Source organism: Patella vulgata, chromosome 2, assembly GCF_932274485.2.
Source record: "Patella vulgata chromosome 2, xgPatVulg1.2, whole genome shotgun sequence".
Lineage (NCBI taxonomy): Eukaryota > Metazoa > Mollusca > Gastropoda > Patellidae > Patella > Patella vulgata.
This window is the reverse complement of record NC_065880.2, coordinates 58,536,484-58,563,534: the sequence shown is the minus strand read 5'-3', so window position 1 is coordinate 58,563,534 and position 27,051 is coordinate 58,536,484. Positions and strand designations below refer to the sequence as shown.

The 27,051-nt window shown below is 37.5% G+C and overlaps 1 protein-coding gene across 4 annotated transcripts; it reads right to left on the bottom strand.

Moving 5' to 3' along the window:
- Positions 1-215: 215 nt before the first annotated feature.
- LOC126811176 (uncharacterized) lies at positions 216-10,338 on the bottom strand. Of its 4 annotated transcripts, none has more exons than XM_050536728.2 (8): positions 5,635-10,338; positions 4,947-4,994; positions 4,274-4,413; positions 3,377-3,568; positions 3,012-3,145; positions 2,244-2,303; positions 1,147-1,338; positions 216-915 (listed from the first exon to the last, which is right to left on the bottom strand). In XM_050536728.2, exon 1 carries the CDS (start codon positions 8,113-8,115, stop codon positions 5,959-5,961), a length of 2,157 nt encoding a protein of 718 aa, XP_050392685.2. In that variant the 5' UTR covers positions 8,116-10,338; the 3' UTR covers positions 216-915; positions 1,147-1,338; positions 2,244-2,303; positions 3,012-3,145; positions 3,377-3,568; positions 4,274-4,413; positions 4,947-4,994; positions 5,635-5,958. The 4 variants fall into 4 exon arrangements, with proteins under 4 accessions (XP_050392685.2, XP_050392695.2, XP_050392684.2 ...); XM_050536738.2 differs by having other exon boundaries at positions 4,947-5,738; positions 6,922-10,336; XM_050536727.2 differs by having other exon boundaries at positions 4,947-10,338.
- Positions 10,339-27,051: the final 16,713 nt, after the last annotated feature.

The following is a 27,051-nucleotide window of genomic DNA, read 5'->3' as shown; positions in this document are numbered from 1 at the left end:
CATGGTACGTCAGACAATTGTACTGACTATATACCTCACATGTTTCTGCAGTTTAAACAAATCTGTTGTTATCTAATAAACAAACATATATGCAATTCCCTGGCCAAAGATTATGAAAATCTATGCATTTTCAAATGAGCTGTGCGGCATTCTGCAAACACTATAATACATCAGAAAACTGCGGAATTTCAGACAGAAATTTAAAAGCACATGAATTTTGAATTAAACAGAACATTTTTATTTTTGAACATAAATGCATTCTGTAAAAAGATAACAAAAATTCAATATAAATCAAACAAGAAAATCCTTTAAAACAGTAATTATCATGTAATATTAGATTTTTATAACATTTTCGTCGAAAAGATCATAGTTTTTCTCTCTTAACGCAGTTTCAAGAGCCAAATTGTGGTCAAATCTAAGATGTTGAAACATGCAGTGCCTATAAATTTTAAAATGTCTCCTACATAGCTGTATTTACATAGGACAATTAAGTTCAGATAATCTGATTATGTAACACTACAACAGTTTTATGATCCCCACCCCCTAGTATGGAATCTGATACATGGCTGACCAATCATAGTTCTCACTCTCCATTCTGGTCTGTCAAATGATTTACAATGTTGATGGTACCTACAACTTTCCTGACCCAGAGATATGCACAACAGTCAACATACAAGCCATTTATGTTATCTTCCAATATGAGAGGCCATAATAAACGCAAGGCTGTCTTTTTCAAGCTCGGACATGAAGTCAACACTAAACAGCAACGTTTACAGGGGTCCTCGGCTGGAACCCAAACTGATTATGATTTGCCCTCAACTTCCACAGGTGTCACAGAGATCAGGGATGGAATTCATATGCATCATCTTTCTAATAAAGCCAGTCCGGGAAGTCATCGGGTTTTGAGATGTAGACCTGAAATGTTAAATTTGGATGAGTTTGAGAATTCTGGGGCGAATACTATCCAGGGAAACAGGATTATAGACATCCAGAAAATGGTCGAAATGTGGAATTCTGTCATTCGGTTACATGCCCATTGGAGAAGAAAGGCCTGTGCAGTACCAAATTTCCAGCCTGTTAGTGAGCAGAAGTGGGGAGCGGGTTGGATGTACTCTGTAAAGTGTACAAAATGTACATTTATCTCACCTGCCTACAAGTTGTATAAAGAGATTCCAACTGGCAAACCAGGAAGGAAGGCAGCCGCTATTAATCTGACCCTACAATCTGGACTGTTAGACATGCCGGTTGGAAACACCAGAGCTCGGCTGCTGTTGACAGATTTGGATATTCCACCGCCCTCTCGGAGTGGCATGCAGACTCTTTCTAACCAAGTTAGTGCTAAAATGACAAGGTTGAACACTATTAACATGAGGGAAAAAATAGAAGCAGTCAAATCTTTTAATCAGAAGGGAGGGTCAGTAAACCCAAATATAATAAATGTTGCAGTGGATGGGCGTTACAACAGCATAACCATAGGCCACAGTAAAAAGCCAGGGCAAGCAGCCTCGCAAGCCATTGGAATTGCATGCGAGACAAACACAAAGCACAAATATATCCTGGGTGCTGTGATGCAAAATAAACTGTGCTGGCAGGGTGCCTGGCTTAAGGGAAAAGGTTTTACTGTCAACTGCCCTGGGGGACACGAAGGCTGTACTGCAAATTTACCAGTTCACGCACCATTATCTGAGTATGACATGGGGAAAAGTATTGGCACAGAACTAGCTCTCCAAAACGTCCTCATCAAATATGCAACAACAGATGGAGATGGACGATCAGCTGCTGGAATTGAAGATAGTTTAAAAATTTTGCATCCGATGTGGAGTGTGGAGCGACTAGCTGACCCTTCACACCTGGCTGCCACTCAATTACGGAAGAAATGCGATGGGTCGACTTTTCTCAACAATATTGAGAAGCAATGATGGAATAAAGAGTGCCACTGAGCAGAAAGCAAAACTCCTTGGAGCCCCTCTTTCTCCAAAGACAAGATATTCCCTGCGGCAAATAGAAAGAGAAAGTCTGTACCACAGAGAATACCAATCCAGACCCGAAGTGCAAAGACAAGCACTTCTGCTGCGTGGACGAAAGCTTTATGAATTCCGCGAGTACAAGAATAACTGTGCAGTTGAATCCGGCTACAAAAAGGGCCATTTAGACCAGCCATCAACAGCAGATGACACTTTACAGGATCACAGCTATAGTAAATAAGCAAGACAGACAAATGCAAGCCATTGTCATATACCCACCTTTTGCCTTAATACTTGTGTTGAGGTCAATCATTCCACTCTTGCACAGTAACCTGACACCTGAAATGATAGAAAGATGGAAATAAATATGCAATAAAAAAAAAAGAAAATAATAATAATATTAAAAAAAAATATGTGGTTGAATAAGAAGGGAGACCTCCTCGCAGTTTCAACTGGAAATAGAAATAATATGCCTCTTTATTTCTAGCGAACATCCCTTCAGTGCCCCCCGCCCCTCCCCAACAAGAAACCAGTTAACAGTCAGTTAATAAGTAAACCTTGAGTGTCACATAAGTCTAAGCCAATCTCAAAGGTAGACACCATGTTTTGAGGTTTGGTCTAAATATTAAGGCCAACTGCAGGTTAAGTCAAAAGTCACACAGGTGTGAATTTTGGAGTGCGTATGTTAACATTTCATTGTATGATGTCAAAACATGTTTGGTCTAAATATTAAGGCCAACTGCAGGTTTAGTCAAAAGTCACACAGGTGTGAATTTTGGAGTGCGTATGTTAACATTTCATTGTATGATGTCAAAACATGTTAGGTCTAAATATTAAGGCCAACTGCAGACTTGGTTCAAGGTCACAACATGTAAATATGTAAATCGGGTTAGGGCACATGATTTTTTGACACAATTGTGGGTTAGGGTTAGGGCTAGGGTCAGGACTAGGTCTTGGCTTAGGCCTAGGCTACATGCTTTTTGACAAGATTGTGGGTTAGGTTTAAGAATTTGGGGGAGAGGTTAAAGTCTCCACATAAGCACTGACCTAGGATGATGAAAAATTAGTTCGTGATTTGCCCTCAACTTCCACAGGTGTCACAGAGATCAGGGATGAAATTCATATGCATCATCTTTCTACTAATGCCAGTCCGGGAAGTCATCGGGTTTTGAGATGTAGACCTGAAATGTTAAATTTGGATGAGACTGAGAATTCTGAGGCGAATACTATCCAGGGAAACAGGATTATAGACATCCAGAAAATGATTGAAATGTGGAATTCTGTCATTCGGTTACATGCCCAGGGGAGAAGAAAGGCCTGTGCAGTACCAAATTTCCAGCCTGTTAATGAGCAGAAGTGGGGAGCGGTTTGGATGTACTCTGTAAAGTGTACAAAATGTACATTTATCTCACCTGTCTACAAGTTGTATAAAGAGATTCCAACTGGCAAACCAGGAAGAAAGGCAGCCGCTATTAATCTGACCCTACAATCTGGACTGTTAGACATGCCGGTTGGAAACACCAGAGCTCGGCTGCTGTTGACAGATTTGGATATTCCACCGCCCTCTCGGAGTGGCATGCAGACTCTTTCTAACCAAGTTAGTGCTAAAATGACAAGGTTGAACACTATTAACATGAGGGAAAAAATAGAAGCAGTCAAATCTTTTAATCAGAAGGGAGGGTCAGTAAACCCAAATATAATAAATGTTGCAGTGGATGGGCGTTACAACAGCATAACCATAGGCCACAGTAAAAAGCCAGGGCAAGCAGCCTCGCAAGCCATTGGAATTGCATGCGAGACAAACACAAAGCACAAATATATCCTGAGTGCTGTGATGCAAAATAAACTGTGCTGGCAAGGTGCCTGGCTTAAGGGAAAAGGTTTTACTGTCAACTGCCCTGGGGGACACGAAGGCTGTACTGCAAATTTACCAGTTCACGCACCATTATCTGAGTATGACATGGGAAAAAGCATTGGCACAGAACTAGCTCTCCAAAACGTCCTCATCAAATATGCAACAACAGATGGAGATGGACGATCAGCTGCTGGAATTGAAGATAGTTTAAAAATTTTGCATCCGATGTGGAGTGTGGAGCGACTAGCTGACCCTACACACCTGGCTGCCACTCAATTTAGGCACTGCTATAATGCAAAATTCAGCGAGGAGATGTTTCCTGGTAAAACCAGACTGGATAAGGGCAAGATCAAGAAAATACTGAGCCAAGATGTAAAAGCTAGATGCAGTCTAATCATGACTACATTGTTTGAAAATCACTGTGGTAATACTGAGGAGATGAGAAAACGCCTACCAAAAGTCCTAGAGTCCACTATCATGTGTTACGATGGCGACTGCTCAAAGTGCCGCCTTCATTCTGTTGTGTGCTGGGGTGGGATAACAAATAACTGGTGGAACCGTTCCATGTATCTGGCCTCAAATAAAGTTGATTCCCTGAAAATGAATGAAAATGACAAATCAATTCTAAGTGAAATTTTAAAAATCCGAATAAGTTAAGAAGCTTTAGAAAAAACCAAATTCCAAACAAATACACAGAAATGTGAAGCAATCAACCGCTCGTTGAGTGTTTCACTTCCAAAGAATGTAAATTACGGAAGAAATGCGATGGGTCGACTTTCCTCAACAATATTGAGAAGCAATGATGGAATAAAGAGTGCCACTGAGCAGAAAGCTAAACTCCTTGGGGCCCCTCTTTCTCCAAAGACAAGATATTCCCTGCGGCAAATAGAAAGAGAAAGTCTGTACCACAGAGAATACCAATCCAGACCCGAAGTGCAAAGACAAGCACTTCTGCTGCGTGGACGAAAGCTTTATGAATTCTGCGAGTACAAGAATAACTGTGCAGTTGAATCCGGCTATAAAAAGGGCCATTTAGACCAGCCATCAACAGCAGATGACACTTTACAGGATCACAGCTATAGTAAATAAGCAAGACAGACAAATGCAAGCCATTGTCATATACCCACCTTTTGCCTTAATGTCAATCATACCACTCTTGCACAGTAACCTGACACCTGAAATGAAAGATGGAAATAAATATGCAATAAAAAAAAAAGAAAATAATAATAATAATAAAAAAAAATATGTGGTTGAATAAGAAGGGAGACCTCCTCGTGGTTTCAACTGGAAATAGAAATAATATGCCTCTTTATTTCTAGCGAACATCCCTTCAGTGGCCCCCCCCCCCCCAAAACAAGAAACCAGTTAACAGTCAGTAAATAAGTAAACCTTGAGTGTCACATAAGTCTAAGCCAATCTCAAAGGTAGACACCATGTTTTGAGGTTTGGTCTAAATATTAAGGCCAACTGCAGGTTTAGTCAAGTCACACAGGTGTGAATTTTGGAGTGTACATGTTAACATTTCATTGTATGATGTCAAAAACATGTTAGGTCTAAATATTAAGGCCAACTGCAGACTTGGTTCAAGGTCACAACATGTAAATAGGGTTAGGGCACATGATTTTTTGACACAATTGTGGGTTAGGGCTAGGGTCAGGACTAGGTCTTGGCTTAGGCCTAGGCTACATGCTTTTTGAAAAGATTGTGGGTTAGGTTTAAGAATTTGGGGGGAGAGGTTAAGTCTCCACATAAGCACTGACCTAGGATGATGAAAAATTAGTTCGTGATATTTCCTAGTTTTGTTAAAATACATACAATACATTAGATTTATATACAAAGGCGATTTCACTGTTTATTGGTGTTGGTGGCGCTGTTGGTCTTCCTTGGGTGGTGCTTCTGGTATTCTGGTATTATTGTTTCTGAAGAAAAAAGAAAATAAATTTGAGGCTCTCGGGAGAGAGCCACATTAGTGTGTTTCCTACAACGGATTGGATTTTCTAAAAAAAAAAGAATCGTGTTTGTTCCACATCACCTGGTTACGGCTAGGGATTCTTATATCTAATTGATTTTAATTACTAACGGTTAGGCATAGGATTTGATATATGGTTTGTTTTGGGTCAGGGTGGAGACTGGTTTTATTTAATCTAATTTACTGTGCACTAGGATGTCGTTCAGATTTTTATTTTTAGAATATGCAATTATAAGTTTCTGTGTGAATATTTTCGGGTGATTTTCTTGGAGATCAGTATAGTGTTTTCTGATGATTTTGGACGCACTTGCTGCTGTTGCGCTAAATGGAACTACAAAAGGAGCTATTGCGCTAGCCGTATGAATATTCAAACCTAGGGGGGCTGTTGTTTTCAATTTTTCAATCCAGAATTTTTCTCTTGTTAGCCTAAACGTTTTAATTTCTTCTGAAGTTTCAAAGTCGCTCTTGGTCTTTTCTATTGGCGTGACAATGAGATCAGAAATGTCATGATTTGGTTGGTTGAAATGAATTGAGACAGGTTTGTCTTTTTTGGTGACTATGTCAGACCGGTGACCGTTAATTCTTTCCCTAAGTGCATTTTGAGTCTCCCCTACGTATTGCTTGTCACATTTTCTGCATGAGATTAGATAAATTATGTTTGAACTACTGCATGAAAGTTGGTCTAATATTGGGAATTTTGTGCCAGATGTTTTGTTATGGAAATGGTCGGATATGTTTAAGATTTTGCATGTTTGACATCTTGGATGGCCACAAATTTTGGTGTTATGTGCTGATTGTATATTATTTGTTTCTTTGGCGGCAAGCTCAGCTAGAGTGTTGTTTTTTATACGTCGTAGATAGCGTTTGGGGTATCCCCTTTCCCTTAGTTTGCTAAATACCAATGTACATGCTGACTCAAAGTCGGTCTTCTGAGTACATATCCTATGAAAACGGAGAATCTGAGATTTTATGATGCCAGAGAATGTATGTTTTGGGTGAAAGGAGCTTTTGAACAATAATTGATGTGTGTCGGTTTCTTTGAAAAATACTTTAGTTTCCAATTGGCCTGTGATTTTGGTGTTGTTACTTTTAAAAACGGTAGTATCAAGGAAATCTATGCTGTTATGGCTTACATTTGCGGTTAATTTGACAGATGGATGATGATTGTTCAGAATGTTGAAAAACGTCCAAAATTCGTCTAGTGTGTAGGTCCAGACTATGAAAACGTCATCTAAAAACCGCCCATAGAAATCTGGTTTTAATGGACAGAGTGGCAGAACTTCCCTTTCCCACTCCGCCATGAAGAGATTTGCATAACTCGGGGCAAATCGTTTTCCCATCGCAGTTCCGGAAGACTGAAGGTATACTTGGTCGTTAAAAGCGAAGTCATTCCTCCTCAGACAAATGTTGAGTAGTTTGAGGATTTCTTCGTCCGGCCTGGATGCTTGCGGGTTCCTAAGAAATGCTTTCCTAACTGCTTCAATACCTGTGTTATTATCAATGTTCGTGTACATGCTTTGTACGTCGATGGATATTAAAACGGTGTGTTCGGGGACTCTTAACTGTTTGATTTTCTGAATGAAATCGTTAGTGTCTTTAAGGTAGGATGGGTGTTGGCATGCTAGGGGTAATAAGAAATGGTCTATATATTTTGATACGTTGTATGATTCGCTGCCACAGTCTGATATTATTGGGCGTCCCTTGGGTATTTTATAAGGTATAAACCATTCTGTTTCTGGATTTTTATGTATTTTTGGTAGTGTATAGAGATGTCTTTGTCGGCAGTCAGATTTAGCAGATAGATAATCATATTGTTTTGCTGTTATGTATTCCTTATCCTGCAATTCATATAAGATGTTGTTTATTAAATTTGCGGTGTCCTTAAAGATGGGTTGGTCTAATTTAGTGTAATGTATAGGATTACTTAATTGTTTTTCTGCCTCTGAGATATAGTCTGCGCGATTCATTATGACACAACACGAGCCTTTGTCGCTTTTCTTAATTATTATGTTTTTGTACTTTTTAAGGGTGTTTAATGCCGTTTTAGTTGCTCGGTTGAGATTTGGTTTTTGTGACTGTGGTTGAATGGATGATATTTCTATATTCATTTCGTCGACAGTTTTTAGGATGGCTGGTGATAATGACTTTTTAGGTGGTTTCCATGTGGATTTTGCTGTGAATAATTTTTTACCTCTGCCGGGTTTGTTCCTAAAAAAATAAGTCAACGAAAGTGTTCTTTGGAAGCGATCGGTTGCCTGGGTGATGGGGTCTATGGATGTTATTGTGGGGGTTGGGATGAATTTAAGGCCTTTATCAAGAATGTTCATTTCTAGGGGGTTGAGAAGTCTGTCGCTCAAATTGACAACTGTCTGTCCTAAAGACGGCTTCTCATTCCTTTTCCCTAATCCTAGTTTAAATTCCTCATCCAGCAGTTGATGATCTCTCTGGCCGTGTCTGGGCTCCAGTGGATTGCGTCGTTACCTTTCAGTTCTATTTTGCCCTTGAAGGTTGGTAATGTGGTGGCGTTTGGTGAAGGTGCAGTGGAGATCAGTTGGTTGTAGCTAGTGATGTTTTGGTAGGCGATCAGATTTTCTTGTCGGAGTCGGGAAGAAGTGGGGATCTGTGTGGCGAAGAGCATGGTTGTTGGGAAAGCTGCTCTGGTCACCTTGAGTAGATCTAGCATCTGCTCGTGTATCCTTGGTCCACTTTCCTCCCTGTTGTTGAGCCCGACGTGTATCACTAATTCCTCTGGTGCAGGACCCATGTAGTTCTGGAGTATCTGTCTGATGTGGCTGATCTTGGCTCCAGAGTAGCTATGGATCTCCCAGTCCCCGACGAAGGATGCAATCCTAGCCAGGTTAGAGGATCCAATAACCAGGGTTTTTGCCATGACGGGTGGTAGGAACCATAAATCCTTCTCGTCTTTACCTTTGTAGCTGTGAGGTCTCTTTAGGGATAGGTTGAGTGATCGCCTACATCTGGTGGAAGATCTGGTGGCGATTCTAGGGTTAGGAATGATGGGCGATCTAGGGGACAGACAGTCGACAAGCGCGTTTAGTGGCGATATAGATCCTGAGGAAGTAGGTGAGCCAGACACAGCCCGGGGCGAACTGGTTGATCTAGCTACACGCTTCGAGGGAGTGTTAATGCAAGTGCCTTCTCCAGGGGATAATTTTCTCTTGTTGGGTGTGTATCGTTTTGGTGTGTCCCGGAGAAGGTTTTGCGTAATGTGCATGGGTGATGGGGGAGGGGGCGTGACAGTTTTAGAGACCGTGGACAGTAGGCGGTGGAACTCTGTCTTCACACTATCCTGAAGTCGCTTGCCGTAGGACTTCTTGGCCCATGCTAGGGCGTGGCTAGAGTACTCTTGTACAGCATCTTTGGTAAAGTGACGTGACTTCAAGTACTCCAGTTTCTCCGCTAGCATGGCTCGGTAGTGTGTCGACAGGGATGAGGCGACGTCCTTGGCCCATTTCAAGTTCAATGTCTCAATGGTAGTGGCTATGGTAGGCGTCTTCATGGCCGGCTTCACGAACTTATTCAGGTCTTGGATCTTCCAAGTGAAACTTCTGGTTGGTGTTCCATTCTCCTGACTCTCCATAATGGTCAAGTGGTGGAGGCATTGGAGGACCTGAAAGAAGGCTTTCACGACACCTGCATTTTCTGGGGGTGGTTGGCGCTGGTTTGGTTGTCGTTTTGGTTGGCGCTGGTTTGGTTGTCGACTTGGTTGGTTTGGTTGTCGACTTGGTTGGTGCTGATTTGGTTGTCGACTTGGTTGGTACTGGTAGCGGAATCCGGGTGGTGGTTGGTGGAATCCTGGTGGTGGTCGGTTGAAGCCTGGTGGTGGTCGGTTGAAGCCTGGTGGTGGTTGGTTGAAGCCTGGTGGTGGTTGGTGGAAGCCTGGTGGTGGTTGGAATCTGCTTCGTAGCTGTGGCCATTCCATTGGTAGTTGAGTTGGCGTGGGAAGGAGTGGGCGTCTGGTGCGGGGCCTATCCATGTTCCAGTAGTGGTGGGGTTGGGGGAAAAAACTGCTTGTGTGGACGTGCAAATGGGACAAGATAAGAAAGCTGTAAAGACGAGATACAGTAGAGATTGAAGAGAAGAGGGGGGGGGGAAATAAAATGTATCTATATAGAATGTTGTGCAGTATTTGTTTACTGTGGTATTTGTTCTAAGAAATGGAAAATGCGAGACAAAAAGTAAATTAGCAGAGAGACAAGGTTAGATATTCGACGTATGTGAGTAGATTGGTAGAAGAGCTCGTGCTCAAGCGTGTACTGATTTCACAATATGTACTGGTAATGTAACGGAATGAAACTAGAAATATAACACATATCAAACAAAGGGAAATCGTTTGAACTTTGAGGTTTATTAATTACACAGTATAGTATATTGTGTAATGTCAATTGTTCAATTTAAAACTATTAACAGATATAAAAATAAAAATACATAAAAATATAAAGAGAGAAAAAGAATCTTACATATAATATAGATGGGTCGTTCCTCGATTATATCGCGATGCACATTTCGGAGTGGTATCCTTTATCAAGCGATGGGTTAGGGTTAGGGTAAGGACTGGGTCTTGGGTTAGGGTTAGGGTCAGCCCTGTTTACATCTCGTGACTTTAGACCAAATCTGCAGTTGAGTTGGCCTTAATATTTAGACCTAACCATGTTTTGATATCATTGTGAACAAAATGTTACACATTTACAACCCAAAATTCACACTCGGCCAACAAATACCCCCAATCATGGCTATTTTAATACCAAATAGTCCAAAAACCTACTGCTGGGCAATAAAAAGCAGTATTCTTACCATTTCTGACACTTTTCATTCAAAACTTCAGGAAATAAGCCGCTGAAAAAATATCAACATCCCATGTCGGCCATTAATTGTTATATCATCAGGACTCAGACTAGCAATTATTTGCCCATTGACTTCAATGTTAAATGGCTGTAACATCACAGGCTGTAGCTTTTTTCTCAACATTCCGTTGGTTCCAATCTTTATAGGCACAATGGGGACAACATTTGGCAATCTCCTCATCATAATTTTGTAGGGGGTTGACCATTTAGATTTTTTGCTACACAATGACTTTCGACACAATGACTGCTCTGCAGAAAGACACTTTACACCCCCTATCCCTCCGCTGTAATATCATCAGTATTACCCCAAACTGCTATGAAATTGCAAATTTGATCCCTTTTCTCCAATTCTAGACCAAAAAGTCAACCCAAAAATGCAGGAAGAGGGGAGAAAAAAATTAAGGGAAAAATTGTCTATTTATAACTCGCACTACATTCATCCATCATGAAATAAAGGGAAATAATTACTAGTCTTAGTCCATCTGGAGACAGACCACTATTAATTTCCCCATTGACTTCAATGTTAATTCTGGCCTCTTTGCCCACCTCCAACTTTTCCCCAAATTTTCGTTGGGCTGAATGCTTTTCACTACAGACAGAGGAACAAATGGTCATGTCTTTGCACTAAAATTTGTATGAGGTTGACCACCAAAATTTTGAGATACACAAACTTGAAGAAGCATACTAAAAACATGTAACTACTTGCCGTACATATCGCCATAGCTAACCTGATAACCCTCTTATCCTTCCGCCTCAAAATCATGAATATTTACCAAAACCTGGCAGAAAATGTTAATTCAAACCCTCTTCGTTCATTCTAGACCAAAAAATCAACACAAATGGGCATGCAAAAGGGGAGAAAAGAGAGAGAGAGAATTGCTATAAATAGACGAACTACAATTCGTGGGTACCGAGATGATGAAATTTAATGGTGGTCTGCCTCCTATATGGTTTTATAAGTTCATATATCATCAAAATTCTTTTCTTTATAGCTTCACATTTATTTTTGCAAAATTATTATAATACAGAATCAGAAAAAAATAATTACTGCAGAAATGGTGACCCTTTAAAGTTATGTAGTGTTTTGTATACCGGATTGCAGCTCAGGTCCATGGGCCTTTTGTTCTAGAATTGAAGATTCTTTCTTAATTTTGTCGAAATGTGAGTTCTGCGAAAAGATTTAAAGAGTTTCAGACAAGTCACATCAAAAATATTCAAAATATTGGAATATTTTTCACAAATTGACTTTCTTTTACCTTTTTCTACAAAATGGTCCATTTTTGACACTTTGTATGCCTCAAAATGCTAATATTTCCCTATTTCTGGGAAAGTCTGAGATGAAAAGCATTTATTTCTAGAAACCTTGGCCGGTATACAGGAAGACAAGCAACAAATTTGTTGCATTGAAGGTAACTGTAAGGAACTATAGTGAAACCTGTAAGCCCACCCTCTAAAAATGTTGGTGTGGTAACAAATCCCACTTGTGTCCACATAAGTAATACTGTTGATGGAATATGGCTAAAAGCCATGTTTTTCTATCCCTGGCTTATATACATACATACAAACACAGTTTGTTATACGAAGTATGAATTATTTATTAAAATATGGATTGATAAATGTAAAATAAATGCTGTATTTAGGTGACAACCAGCCACTCTAATAAAAGGGTCGCAAAGCACTATTTTTTTTTAAAAAATGGGAATATTTCAGTTTATAAAATACTTTAACAATCAGAGGTATCCTTGAAATTACATAGTGTAAATATTATGTGGAAGCAAGTTGTTTTAATCTTTACATCAATGTCCTGACAAAATGAGATGGAAAAAGGGAGTTCTGACATAATTCAAAGCATAAAAGGGGTATAAAAAGGCTATTAATTAATATTTTATTGCCGCGTAAGTGCCACATTTTCAAAGATCACCACAAATAATAGATTTACATTCAAAATGTAAAACATTAAGCTGCAAAAAACACATCTACAACATATCCATTTTGGGTTGTGGACTCATTTGGAAGAAATGTCATAGGATTACATGTTTGACCATAAACAAAAAGTCTTAGAAATCCTTGAAATCTTATATGTAACTATTTGTTTGTGTCAAATAAAATGCTTGGTTACAATTCAAGCACAAAATCAGATTACTGCTAATTTGGAGTCAACAAATGTTCAATTGAATATCCAAATATCATCTTCAAGAAAAGGGGTGGGGTGGGGAGGGTGAGCCAGTCTAAATGAAATGAAGACAGATAAATTTCCCTGCAAACACATAGATTTTACTTTCTCGAGAAGGGAAATGCAACAATTTCAGGTTTTGAAAGATTAAAATTGTGTTAAGCCGGAGGAAAACAGCAGCAAAATGCAGTTCACTAATGTTTTGAAAATTCTAACACACCTAAGCAGAACATAATTAGACTAAATTTCTTAATTTTTAAATTTTTGACAAACACATGAATACTTTTTCAATATCTGACAAACACATGGATCCTTGCCAAGTTATTTAACAATGAAAATAAAGACATGCAAGACATTTTGGTTCATTTTACAACAGATGAATAATTAAAATTTTGACAGCAATATTGGGGGTAATCTGAAGAATTTCAGACAATTTATCATGATTTTTAGGCAAAATTGAGTGAAATTATGATACTTTCTTCCCGTCTAACAATTATAATGCAGAAAAAGTAAAAATCATACATTAAAATATTTTCCACTAATTTTGAAAAGTAAATAAACACTGAAAATCACAAAATTTTGACTAAAATTAAAATTTCCCCTCCCAAATTTGTCAAATATTTTTGAAATTTTACCATTTCACATTTTTTACCATCAAAATGCCATATATCACATTTTCTGACAATTTGGAGATCATATCATCAAATTTAGGCCTTTCATCCACTGTCAGGTTGTTTTCATATAGGAGGCAGACCACCATTAATTTCCCCATTGACTTCAATGTTAATTCTGGCCTCTTTGCCCACCTCCAACTTTTCCCCAAATTTTCGTTGGGCTGAATGCTTTTCACTACAGACAGAGGAACAAAAGGTCATGTCTTTGCACTAAAATTTGTATGAGGTTGACCACCAAAATTTTGAGATACACAAACTTGAAGAAGCATACTAAAAACATGTAACTAGTTGCCGTACATATCGCCGTAGCTAACCTGATAACCCTCTTATCCTTCCGCCTCAAAATCATGAATATTTACCAAAACCTGGCAGAAAATGTTAATTCAAACCCTCTTCGTCCATTCTAGACCAAAAAATCAACACAAATGGGCATGCAAAAGGGGAGAAAAGAGAGAGAGAGAGAATTGCTATAAATAGACGAACTACAATTCGTGGGTACCGAGATGATGAAATTTAATGGTGGTCTGCCTCCATCTCCCAAACAGAGTTGTCTTCCCTTGCAGTCCACACTGGATGGCGAGACTTGTGTGGAGAATGTATCCAGTCTAGACAAGAGAAGGTTTAAGGGAGACAACTCGTATCTTAGACCGGCTCTAACTTTTTCCCAAATTTTCGTTGGGTAGAACGCTTTCTACCACAGATGGAGCAATATGTGGCAACCACTTGCCCAAAAGCACGTATGAGGTTCTTCATGAAAAACTTGAGATACACAAGCTGGAAGTAGAGATAAGTAAACATGCAATTTCAGGCCCTACATTTCAACCTAACCAACATCTCAACTCTTGTATCCTTCCGCATCAAAATTATGAATATTCACCAAAACCTGGCAGAAAATGTATTTTCAAACCCTCTTCGTCCATTCTAGACCAAAAAATCAACACAAATGGGCATGCAAAAGGGGAGAAAAGAGAGAGAGATAGAATTGCTATAAATAGACGAACTACAATTCGTGGGTACCGAGATGATGAAATTTAATGGTGGTCTGTCTCCATCTCCCAAACAGAGTTGTCTTCCCTTGCAGTCCACACTGGATGGCGAGACTTGTGTGGAGAATGTATCCAGTCTAGACAAGAGAAGGTTTAAGGGAGACAACTTGTATCTTAGACCGGCTCTAACTTTTTCCCAAATTTTCGTTGGGTAGAACGCTTTCTACCACAGATGGAGCAACATGTGGCAACCACTTGCCCAAAAGCACGTATGAGGTTCTTCATGAAAAACTTGAGATACACAAGCTGGAAGTAGAGACTACACCCAAAAGTCAACAAAAATCGCCATGCAAAAGGGGGAAAAAGGAAAAGGGCGAGGAAGACTAAAAATAGCTTTGGCCCTTGTTTCGTGGGTGACGGCGTAGGAATATTTGGTGATCTGTGTCCTATATAGGGGTGAAACTTCAGGTATCACCAAAAGGCCCTTTCTATTTCCTTCCCATGTGTTCTGGCAACATGCCGGTGAAAGAAAATCAAAATCAAAGAATAACTGTAAAAATGATGGCCCTTTAAGTATACATGCTGCTTTATGTACACTGGTGCATCTCAGGTCCATAGGCCTTTTGTGCTAAAATTTAAAAATCTTTCTTATTAAAGGCAGTATCTGAGTTCTGTGAAAAAATTAGACAAGTTACAAAGAAACTACATAGAAAACACTCATAATTTGGAATTTTTTTCAAAAATATTATTTTTTACTGCCATGTGATGAAAAATGTACAAAATTTACATGTAGCATCTCCACTTTTTTAAATATCCGGACGGACAAGAAATATATTTTTAGAATCTGTGGACAATATGCAAACAGAAAAAATGCAAACCAGTTGCAATGATTGTAATATTAGAGATCTATACTGAAACATGTATGCCTACCCCCTGAACATGCCACTGATTGAATTAATCTAATCTATGGTTGCAGAACTTACATTACCAAAGGAATCTGTCTAACAGTTATGTTTGACCATCCCTGGCTAACATATGCACATATAAACTAAAATAGGTGCAATAAATATGAATTATGGTTAAAAATAGGCCTTGATGAATGAAAAAAATGCCATATTTGGTCTACGATCACCCCTCTCTAACAGAAGGGTCACAGAATACACAATTTTCACAAATTTGGGAATATTTCAATGTTTCCAACATCTCAAACCTCAGAGGCATATTACAAATTTGTATTGCAATCCTTGTGCTGAAGCAAGATGTCTGGAACTTTACATTAATTTCCTGAAAAAGAAGTCAAAAAAGTAGTCATGACAGAGTTGACAACATAAAAAGAGGCCTGAAAAGGAGAAAAATTAACATTTTATTGTTTTATAGGCAACATAAATGCAGCAAACACCACAAATGCTGGATTTTGATAAGAAAATAATGAACATTAAACTGACATTTACACATCTACACCAGTTTTATATCTGGGTCTGGTCTCATTGGCCTGAAATGCCTCAGGGTTCTACGTTTGACTCTGAACAAATAAGGGTTAGAAATCCTTGAAATGCACAAAAAAAATATTTTTGGGTGAAAAATAACATTCTTAGCTGTAATTCAACCACAAATTCCAATTAAGATCATTTACATGTCAACACAGGTGCATTTAAATCCCTCAAAACACATTAATAGAAAAGGGTGGGGTGGGGCATTTATTGCCTCTCTAAACAGAATGATGGACTAAAAAATGTCTAGAAAGGCTGGGATATTGCTTCCTACATGAAGGAAATGCAAGAATTTAATGTTTCAAAGAAGAAAAAAAATGCTTATTCTGGGTAAAATAGTGGCAAAATTGAGCCAACCCCTGTTTTGAACATTTTGTACAAACCCATCTGCTGTACATTATTAACTGAGTGTGACTAAATTTCAATTTTCTGTAGGAAAGCTGGAGCTATTTCTAAACCTGACAAACTTATAGATCCCATCTAAGTTATATTAGCAATGAAAATAAGGGCATTTTTAGACATTTTGACTCATTTGAGTAGTCATGAAAGCATTAATTTCTACCTCGAAATGGGAGAATCTGGAGATTTTCTGTGAATATTCCTGATTTTTAGACAAAATTAGGTGAAATTACAATACTGTTCACTTTGTCTGTGCTCTCTGAGGCTGAATAAGCCAAAATTGGACATTAAAATATTTTTCTTACTGTTAGAAATTAAATAAAAACTGAAAATTGAGAAATTTGCAGTAAAATCACAATTTTTCGCCAAAATCGATAATTTTTTTTAAGATTTAACATTTTTTTTATTTTTTCTGTACTCAAAATATTTTATACATATTTTCTGATAATTTAGTCTTCATATTTTCAAAATTAAGGCATGTCAGTCACAGCCTTGTTATACACAGACAGGCCACAGATCACTAATTATTTCCCCATTGATTTTAATGTTAATTCTCGTCTCTTAGACTGGCTCTAACTTTTTCCCAAATTTTCGTTGGGTAGAACGCTTTCTGCCACAGATGGAGCAACATGTGGCAAACTCTTGCCCAAAAGCATGTATGAGGTTCACCATGAAAAACTTGAGATACACAAGTTGGAAGTAGAGACAAGTAAACATGCAATTTCCGGCCCTACATTTCAACGTAACCAACCTCACAACTCTTGTATCCTTCCGCCTCAAAATCATGAATATTCACCAAAACCTGGTAGAAAATGTATTTTCAAACCCTTTTTTTTCGATTCTACACCAAAAAGTCAACAAAAATCGCCATGCAAAAGGGGGAAAAAGGGAAAAGGAGAGAGAGACTAAAAATAACTTTGGCCCTTGTTTCGTGGGTGACGCCGTAGAAATATTTGGTGAGCTGTGTCCATATCACTACAAACATACAGTATACCAACTGGCGCAGTTCATATGGGCGGCTTATCTGATGGCCCCATTTCACTCGCAAAGCGATACACCGTCAAAAGTGAAAATGGACGTTTTTGATTTTTGTTTTAATAATGAGTAATTGCTCCACCAATCCTCAGACATTCAGCAATTCGTCGTGGCATGCTCCTAATAAACCGTCCAATCACGATTTGGAGCAATCTGACCTACTCCTCTTGCAGTGCCACGGCCAATTCTTGCAGTGTTGTCGGTTGACGTTGACGTTGACGAACACGTACCCCGATCAAATTAAACGTAACACACTAAAGCAAAGATACGCTAAACAGTAAATCTTATGTAAGAACCGAGAGGAAAGCAAACATGAATAGATAAACCAGCATGCGGCAGTTTTCATCAACCTTTCCTTGAAGTGTCAAATTTGACAATGAACCCCTCCCACGCCTATTGCGCTATTGCGTGTGCAGCTCAGTGGTTCTGTTGGGTGATATAAATTCTTCATCTGTGAACATACTCTCAAAGCACGTCAAATGTCCATGACTATTTATCATATTGCAACCTGCATAGGTATTTGCATTTCAATATCCTCAACTTCTTTTGAAGAGTATATATACATATACTATTACTAGGCTAGATCGTGTTTATTTTACTTTGGGCGCTCTTTCTTCAGTTATTTGTAGCCTAACAAATGTATGTTATAAAATAAAATGTCTAACGAAACTTACGAACGGTAACTTATCTCCAAATCCTTAGAAGAAAGGTTGTAGCAACTAAAAACACACGTTTTCACCATTTCCAGTGGACGTCAACTTGCCCACTTACAAATTGGTGGATCGCTTCCATTAGTTGGCCAAGGTCTTACGTAATTGAACCTCCCCTAGTTCTATTTAAAACTCTATGCTGCAGAGCAATCATGAATCATTGTGTCGGAAGTGAGATTTTCACCTCAGTCAACTTCAAATCCCGTAGCAAAAAATCTAGACGGTCAATCCCCTACAAAATTATGATGAGGAGATTGCCAAATGTGGTTCCCATTGTGCCTATAAAGATTGGAACCAACGGAATGTTGAGCCAGTGGCGGCGCCAGCCGTCGGTGATTGGAGGGGCAAAGCTGGGGCAAAGTCCAAGGTTATGGGGGAAAGGCACGAGCTTCAACTAGGGGTAGGGTGCCTCCCCCAGAAAATTTTGAAAAACAGGTTGCCGGAAATGCAGCCTGGCAGTATTTCAGGCACTGATCGATGAGGTAAAGTGTCAAACGAACGGACTTGCGTATCACGACGAAGCCCACTCACGAGCGTCGAAGTAGGGAGTCCTCCCCCAGAAAATTTTGAAAAATAGACTGCCGGAAATGCTGTCTTACAGTATTCTGTCAGGCACCGATCGTCGAGATAAATAGATCTGCCCAGATACCGTTCGTCGCCTGATCACTAGTTTATATCCGACTAGAGAACAAAATGTCAAACGAACGGTCTTGCGAACCTCAACGAATTCCCCTTGTGAGCGCCAAAGTAGCGAGTCTATTGGGGACCTCGCCAAGAAAATTTTGAAAAATAGACTGTCGGAAATGCTCTACAACATGCAAGTTTATGACTGAGTGGGGATGTGGGATTTATTCACCGTAGAAAGTAGAAGGTATTGATTATCGAAACGTATCACAAATACTTTTTTACTTTTTTTTATTTTCTAAAATTATTGGGGGGGGGGGGGGGGTCAAACAGAGGGCAGACCAGATTAATAAGGGGGGGGGGGGGGGGGGGGGGGGGTGGCGCCGCCACTGTGATGAGCAAAAAGCTACAGCCTGTGATGTTACAGCCATTTAACATTGAAGTCAATGGGCAAATAATTGCTAGTCTGAGCATAGAAATATATACTGACGGGAATGTCCACTGTATGACGTCTTCGCGTTATGTTATGGGACGTTTGCGAAAGATGAGTTTATGCATTCGCCACTTACGGTTGCTGTCAAAATGCCGGGGAGCAACTGTGTTTTCGTCGGATGCTCCGCCTGTCAAGCGAGAAACCGGGCCTCTCCTTCCATAGACTTCCAAGAAACAACAAACAGACTAACTACTTGCTCAAGACATTTTGAAGATGAGTGCTTTAATTTTACCGGTAAGTCAATAAGTGGACTAGTAGTAAGTAGGGCCTAGTCGATGGTAGGCCTAATACAAATCACGAACGATAGAAGTATCAATTTCAAGCCAATCAACTTAGATCCGTTGATCGTGTAACTACTCATCACTAAAACAACAGCTAATCACGATAACAAGTATGTTTATTAATGACAAAACCCTAATCAAGTACATGATATACTTTTTCCTGGACTGTCTGACCAGGAACCAACTCGCACCGCAGGAAGTAGATATAGTTTCGTTGTTAAGGCAAACATGAGTTTCGGACATGCGCAAGTGCCCAGGAGAAAACACACACCAGGAGTCAACCATAGAGTTGTATATATATAACTCTATGGAGTCATAGAACTAAATACACTGGAACGCCAACGAGCCCGTTAGAGCGAATTATGCTCGTCCTCGCGCATAAAAGATAAAAGTGCAATGTTTACTTCCGGTAGGCCTGACGCTTTGGCAGAGTATTTGGAATTCCAGTTTATCGATGTCATTTTAGACGTAAGTGTTGGCAGAATTTTCTTAAAATAAATATTAATTTGGAAATATTCCAATGAAATACAAAATAAAATTCTGTTAAATGCTCATTTTTCATTCGTAATTTGTATTTGAAAGTAGCCTTTGGCTTGTAGCCTATAGTTCGGCAAGTGCCGGTGTCAAATCATGCGGCAATTATTAATTCATGAGAGAAAAAATAAGCTTATCAATTTAGAATAAATCATTGGCCAATTATATTTATTCCCAAAATAAGAATTAATAAAAAAAAGTCTATAGAATTCTGTAGTACCCATTCTATTCCTACAGAAAACTGTAGAGATCCAATTGCCAAACTACAGAATACTACAGTATTAATTCCTATACGAGTAATACGGCATAACTCTAGAATTTTCCTACAAAAAAATGCAATAAAAAAAAATCTATAGGAGACTATAGTAGATTGTCCTATAGAAATTTTGCCAAAAATCTGTAGGAAAAACAATAGGATATGCACACGTAGAAGGTGTTCTGATTTGATAAGTAGGTAATTTGTGATATAGGCCTAACTTAGTACCTATTTCTTAAAACAGTGATCAGCTGTCAAAAAAAGTCACAATATGCAGGCAGAATTCTCTGCGCATTTTTATGAAGATTTGTAAATGTAAAATAATACTACTAGGCCTTGTAATATATTTCTACATATTTCTATAACAGGGTGATCAGCTGTCAAAAAAATAAATAATAATTGTGATGTGCAGGCAGAATATGTCACTGCATTTTTTGCAGATTTGTAAAGTTAAAATAATATAGACCCACTAGGCCTCATTATGCCCTGTCTATTTCTAAAAACAGTCATAAGCTGTCAAAAAAAAAAAAGTCACAATATGCTGGCAGAATTCTCTGAGCATTTAAGGAAGATTTGTAAAATTAAAAAAATACTAGGATTTGTAATATAGGCCTACATATTTCTAAAAAAAAAAAAGGTGATCAGCTGTCAAAAAAAAGTCATGATAAGCAGGCAGAATATTTCACTATTTTGTGAAGATTTGCAAAATTAAAATAATATAGGCCTACCTATTTCTAAAACAGTGATCAGCTGTCAAAAAAAAGTCAAAATATGCAGGCAGAATTCTCTGAGCATGTTATGAAGATTTGTAAAATTAAAATAATACTAGGCCTTGTAATATAGGCCTACATATTTCTAAAAAAAAAGGTGATCAGCTGTCAAAAAAAAGTCATGATAAGCAGGCAGAAAATTTCACTGCATTTTTTGAAGATTTGCAAAATTAAAATAATATAGGCCTACTAGGCCTCATTTTTATATAGGCCTACCTATTTCTAAAACACTGTCAAAAAAAGGGTCAAAATATGCAGGTAGAAAAATTTCATTGCATTTTGTGAAGATTTGCAAAATTAAAATAATATAGGCCTACTAGGCCTCATTTTTATATAGGCCTACCTATTTCTAAAACAGTGATCAGCTGTCAAAAAAAAGTCAAAATCAGACAGAATTCTCTGAGCATGTTATGAAGATTTATAAAATTAAAATAAATTGACATTTACAGGGAGGAAGGCGTTTGCCCACTATCAAGGAGATTTGGATTTTGATTCAGATGTTTGTTGAGAAAATTGCCTGTTTTCCCTTTTTGTCAGTGGTGCATCAGGTAGCATTGCATATACTGTATTATGGAAGCATGAAGGAGTGCATTAAATATCAAAACTAAGTTTGGATTGGCACCAAGTACTGTGGATCAGAATGAAATAATTTTTTTTGTATTAAAAGGAAATAATAAATTTGAAATATGAAAAGTTGTGGATTTAAACGTTTATAATATGTGTATTTGCAATATAATAGAGGCCCACAAAATGTAAAGACATTACTATTCTGAACTATGCTTATAGTGAAGTGACACTGTGTGAAGATAATGTTTTTAGGATCTCGAAAATTTGCCCAAGAAAATATACCATAGTTGTATTCACATTGAACCTTAAATTTGTATAAATTTATGACAATTTCACACATTTGATCAGAGAGAAAAGTTACCAAATTTATGCATATTTTCATTCACCCTATTGTAAATTGTGATCCGTGTGTCAAAGTTACAATAAATGGTTTTATGTAATCATAGAGGAGGGAGTGGGTAAATTTTACAGTTTACTGAATACACCTGTACCAGTACACACAAGAGCTGCATATCTTATGAATTGAATAGAAATTGACTTTAAAAACATTGAGGAGAATTCATAATTTCATTGAGTGGACAAGATAGACAGTCTCTATCCCTAGTACATTTTCAAAATATTCACAATAATCCAATGATTTCATTCATTATATTTATTAAAATTATTTCCAAAAAATAGAATGTGTAACTGAAAGTGTATAATGTACAGTCAGTTGATAGCCGAGTCTATTCCAATTTTTCACAAGAAATATATTTCAAAGTCTTTCAGGCACTCGCATAACAGCCTGCTTTTCATTCAGTGCAACAACTATTTTAAAGTTAGGATTTAGGGATGAATCAACACTCAGTGCGGGTGGTTATTTAGGAATTATATTTTATTGTCCTTCTTCCATGTTAGAAATTCCTTGTTCACATCAAATGAAAGTTCTTCGTAAAATTAAATACAATGGCTTTTGTATTATTGGTCTGAAAAAAAAAATACATATTAATTATTAGTAGTAGTATGTTTGAACATAAAATAGAGTTTCTTCAGGGATTTCTGTGTCTACAAATTACAAATAAATTTTACAGTTGAATAAAGAGAAATGCAGTTTTAGTTGTACTAATAAAATTTATGCATAAATTAAAAAGGCAGTTGGTGTCAGACTTTACAGATGGGTTTATATTCAAATCAGACTCAATACCAAGAAAGTACGACCGATTTCAGGTAATGCCATGGGAATTGGCACAAGAAAAACTTTCTTCAATCAGCATTATTCAATTGATAGCTCTTTTAATTTTACTCAAACAAGGCCTTAATTTATATACAAATCCACTCCTTCAATGACACAAATCTGATATCCTTTTCTTCTTGATTATCATGTGAATTTTTTCACAAAGAAATAATATTCAAAAGGAAAATTCCATTTGTACATTTTTCTTTGAATTAGATAAAATGATTTAAATTTAAAAACAAAATACCAGTATTCATTTTTTTGTACTTTTATTTTATTAGTTCCCCAATATTGTAAAATTAGAAGTATGGTTGTGCTCACTGAAATATTACTAAATCAACTTTTTGAAATTCATTCACATTCCTGACAGGCCTATAACTAGCCTAGTCTATAGTAAACAAAAGGGTTTGGTACGTAATTCCGTCCCCGACTTAAACCAGTCATTACATTATTATTTTGTAAATCGATTCATTTATGTTTTCTCAAAAAAAAACGATGACTTGATTCTATGAATTATAGGCCTAATGACATTAGTGAATTTTCAACATACCTGTTTATAAAGACAGTGCGCAGTTTGTAAATTGTACTGTGCTGGCAGCCAGTCGACGTCGTCGCTTCCAGTTCTTCGTCATTTTACAACTCTGCCTGTTGCATTATTTATGACATTTTTTTTTATATCAATAATAAATGATGAGCGAAGATCACAACATTTGTTTGGAGTGAGGCACAAATGAATAAATATTTAATCCAATGCACTCGCTTGCTTTCAACATTATCAGGCTAACAAAATTACGTGATAATAACAATATACCGGAAGTAAACTGGGCACTTTTTCGAAGCACGTCACACAGCCACAAATTTTACCGGAAGTAGACGCTCGTTGGCGTTCCAGTGTATTTAGTTCTATGATGGAGTCATAGATAATACCGTCTTATGGCACAATACTGGATCTTCAATGAGTCGTGTTCTATTTTTCACTCGGCAACCCGGCATATCTCTGCAGATTTCACTCGGCCAATATATAATTATGATTTTAATAAATCTTAGCTGACAATAACATGCGGATTTCATTCAGTTTTAAAATTGGTACTATAGGACCTAGCCAGTATAGCGATTCTGAAGGGAAAATACCGCTTATGACTCATGACATCACTCAAATATGACAGAAAAGCACTTATTTTGGTGCCATCCCACGCATTGACTGGTATATAGAGCGTTTTGATCATTTGAAACTTTGAGTTTGACCTGAAACCCTATTAATTAATAAATAGGTAATATTAATAATACAATAGGCCTATTTATTAGTATTTAGAATATATATCATATGTAGGCCTACATACACTGTCATACACACATACATACAGTGCCTTTATTTACAAGTTACATCTGATTTATTAACTGATTATCAGACTTATCCATTTGTGTGTATCTCATTGATCATTCTCAGGCTCAAGTTATACTCCTGACAAGTCCACGAGTCACGATACTGTGACCCCCTGTTGGTTGCTGTTGTACTTACTTGTAGTTAAACTGTCACTACTACAACTTAAGGGGTATAAATAAAATGCTTGAAATGAAGTCGGACTAGGTAGATATCGACTAGGCCTAATTATAATGTAGACTTGTTTTCATATTGATTACCCGACGCCAAGACCACTTCTACTGTAATAGCACTAATTTCAATGTAGGCTACTTAGTTAGTAGTCTTACCCCAAAAGTTAGAAAAGACTTCGTCAGCAAAAAAAATTATTTACAATCGGTACATCTATGATTAAGATTTGATTTATGCAGTTTTAGTCAAATACTAGCCTACTAAGTACTATAAAGTAACAAACTTCATTTACATTACCCAGGTCAGAAAATAAAAGACAACTGTTTAGTGTTTGTAGCCCAATAAATAAAGGAAGCTGACGCCGTTAAAAACAGTGTTAGCCTAAACATCAGAATATTGCGCCAAAAGCAAACCAGTTAAAAATATAATTTGCGGGTCACGGAAAGATAACTCTGTTTGGAAACATGGTTTGGTGTAGAGGAATACCGAAGTTGGCCGAGTGAAATCTGCAGAGATATGCCGGGTTGCCGAGTGAAAACTGCAGAGATATGCCGGGTTGCCGAGTGAAAAATAGAACACGACTCATTGAATATGATGGAGTCAACTCAAAGGTAGCACGTCATTTCGGTCTCGCGTCATTTCGGACTCAACACAAACGTCGTTTCGGACTCAGTCAGGCGACTTTTCGGACTTACTCGGCGAATTTTCGGACTCGGTCAGGCGACTTTTCGGACTCGGACTGGCGACGTTTCGGACTATGTTTATATTTGTAATAACTGTTTTTTCTTTCGTTTTAGGTGAGGCTAAAAACAGACCATTCACAATAATAAAGAAATTAAACATTGTTAGTTGTGTTTTATTTATCCCATACAGACCATACGCAATTTTTTTTTTTTTTTTAAAAATAGTTTTATTACAAAAGTCATAGGTACACTCATTTATGAATAATAATATTTACAATGCAATATACAATTGGTAATTTAATGTGGTAGGCCGATATACAGTTCAATATATTAATTACATTGTATGCTAGATTTATTTATTTGTTTATATTTACCAGCGTTATAAACAAAAGTCTATTGAACTTGAAGTAAAACCAATATTACTTGCCTTTTGTGTTTTGTTTTATTTATAACTGATCAGCGCCCATCACAATAATAAAGAAATTAATACTTGTCTTTTGTGTTTTATTTATCCCATACAGACCAAACGCAATTGAACTTGAAGTAAAACCAATATTATTGTTTTATTTAACTGATCAGCGATTATTGCATTTAATCTGTATTTTGATGGGTAAGTTTAGATTATTTACGATAATTGATCGCCAAAACACCGCTACTTACCTTTTGTTGATTAGTGAAACCAAGCCGAGATTCTTTAATCTGTATCTGTATTGTTCGGTGATTTTTGTATTTAATCTAGTGATTAGTGAAACCATTGTTGTACAAGTCACAAAAATACAGCTGTACTCATTACATAATTAATATAAGTAGCAGATTAGATCAATATAAATAAGACTCGTGCAAAAGAAAAACGTTGATTTATGAAAAGTTATAAAACGTAAAAAAAACAACCAGATCTATGAGTCTATATTTTCTAAAACTCTTTTAATTTTGAACCTATAGGCTATTTTTTTCACATGAGCTAAGTGTTTTAGCGAATAGTTATAGAAAGGGTCTTGTAGATTAAGACTGTAGCGCTTGTGCAGTTTTAAACTTCCGAGACGACAAGTCGATAATACGACAAATAGCCAAACTGTAGTATCATCACTGATCTATATAATATAAAATAAAACCAAGTACGAACAATTCAAACCATAAGACAGAATTCGAAGTCCTAAAAAACGTTATAGGCAAAATAGTGTATTCAAGCAAAATAGTGTAATCAGCAAATGGACTGCTCCTCGTGTACAAAATACACGACAAACAGTGGTAACAGGTGTCCGGAAGAGTAAGCTTACCCTGCCTGGCGCCACACCCGCCATAGCTGCATCCAAACTATTAGGCGAAATGTCGGTAAAATAGCGGTATGCAAAATGCACGCGATGAACTGTATTAACGATGTAGTAGACATTATCAGGAATAGTAATAGTATACGTGTCAATTAAATATATCTAGAATAATAGCCGAGAGAGACACGTTATATTTACCAATCAAATCAATATGACGTCCATAAAACTTTTTAAAGGTTTTAATAAGTTTAGTGCGCAAGTATCCTTGTAGTTGAAGCTTAGATGACAAATGCCTCGATCTACTTAAAAAATCAGAATAAAAGGAACAAGCTCTCGCGTAACGAATTAGCTGAGACACAAACACTCCATAAGCTGGTGATATTGGAATGTTACTACTAATAAATGGAAAGTTAACAATCGGAAAGTCAAAGTCATCACGTTTATCGTACAATTTAAAGGAGCTAAATTGCTAACATTTGGGACCTAGAAATTGACAAAAGTGGGTCGCAACGCATATAATACTGTAATATGAATGTATATAAACTGATTTACATTCAATGGTTTCCGTTTTTACTCCAATTTCAAATCAATTATGTTCGGCGAAATAAGCCAGCAGTCTTAAGCGAGTGCAAATTTCTAGCGTCTGGTTATTCCAGTCTACATACGCCGTTTGATTTGGTGCAATGTGTC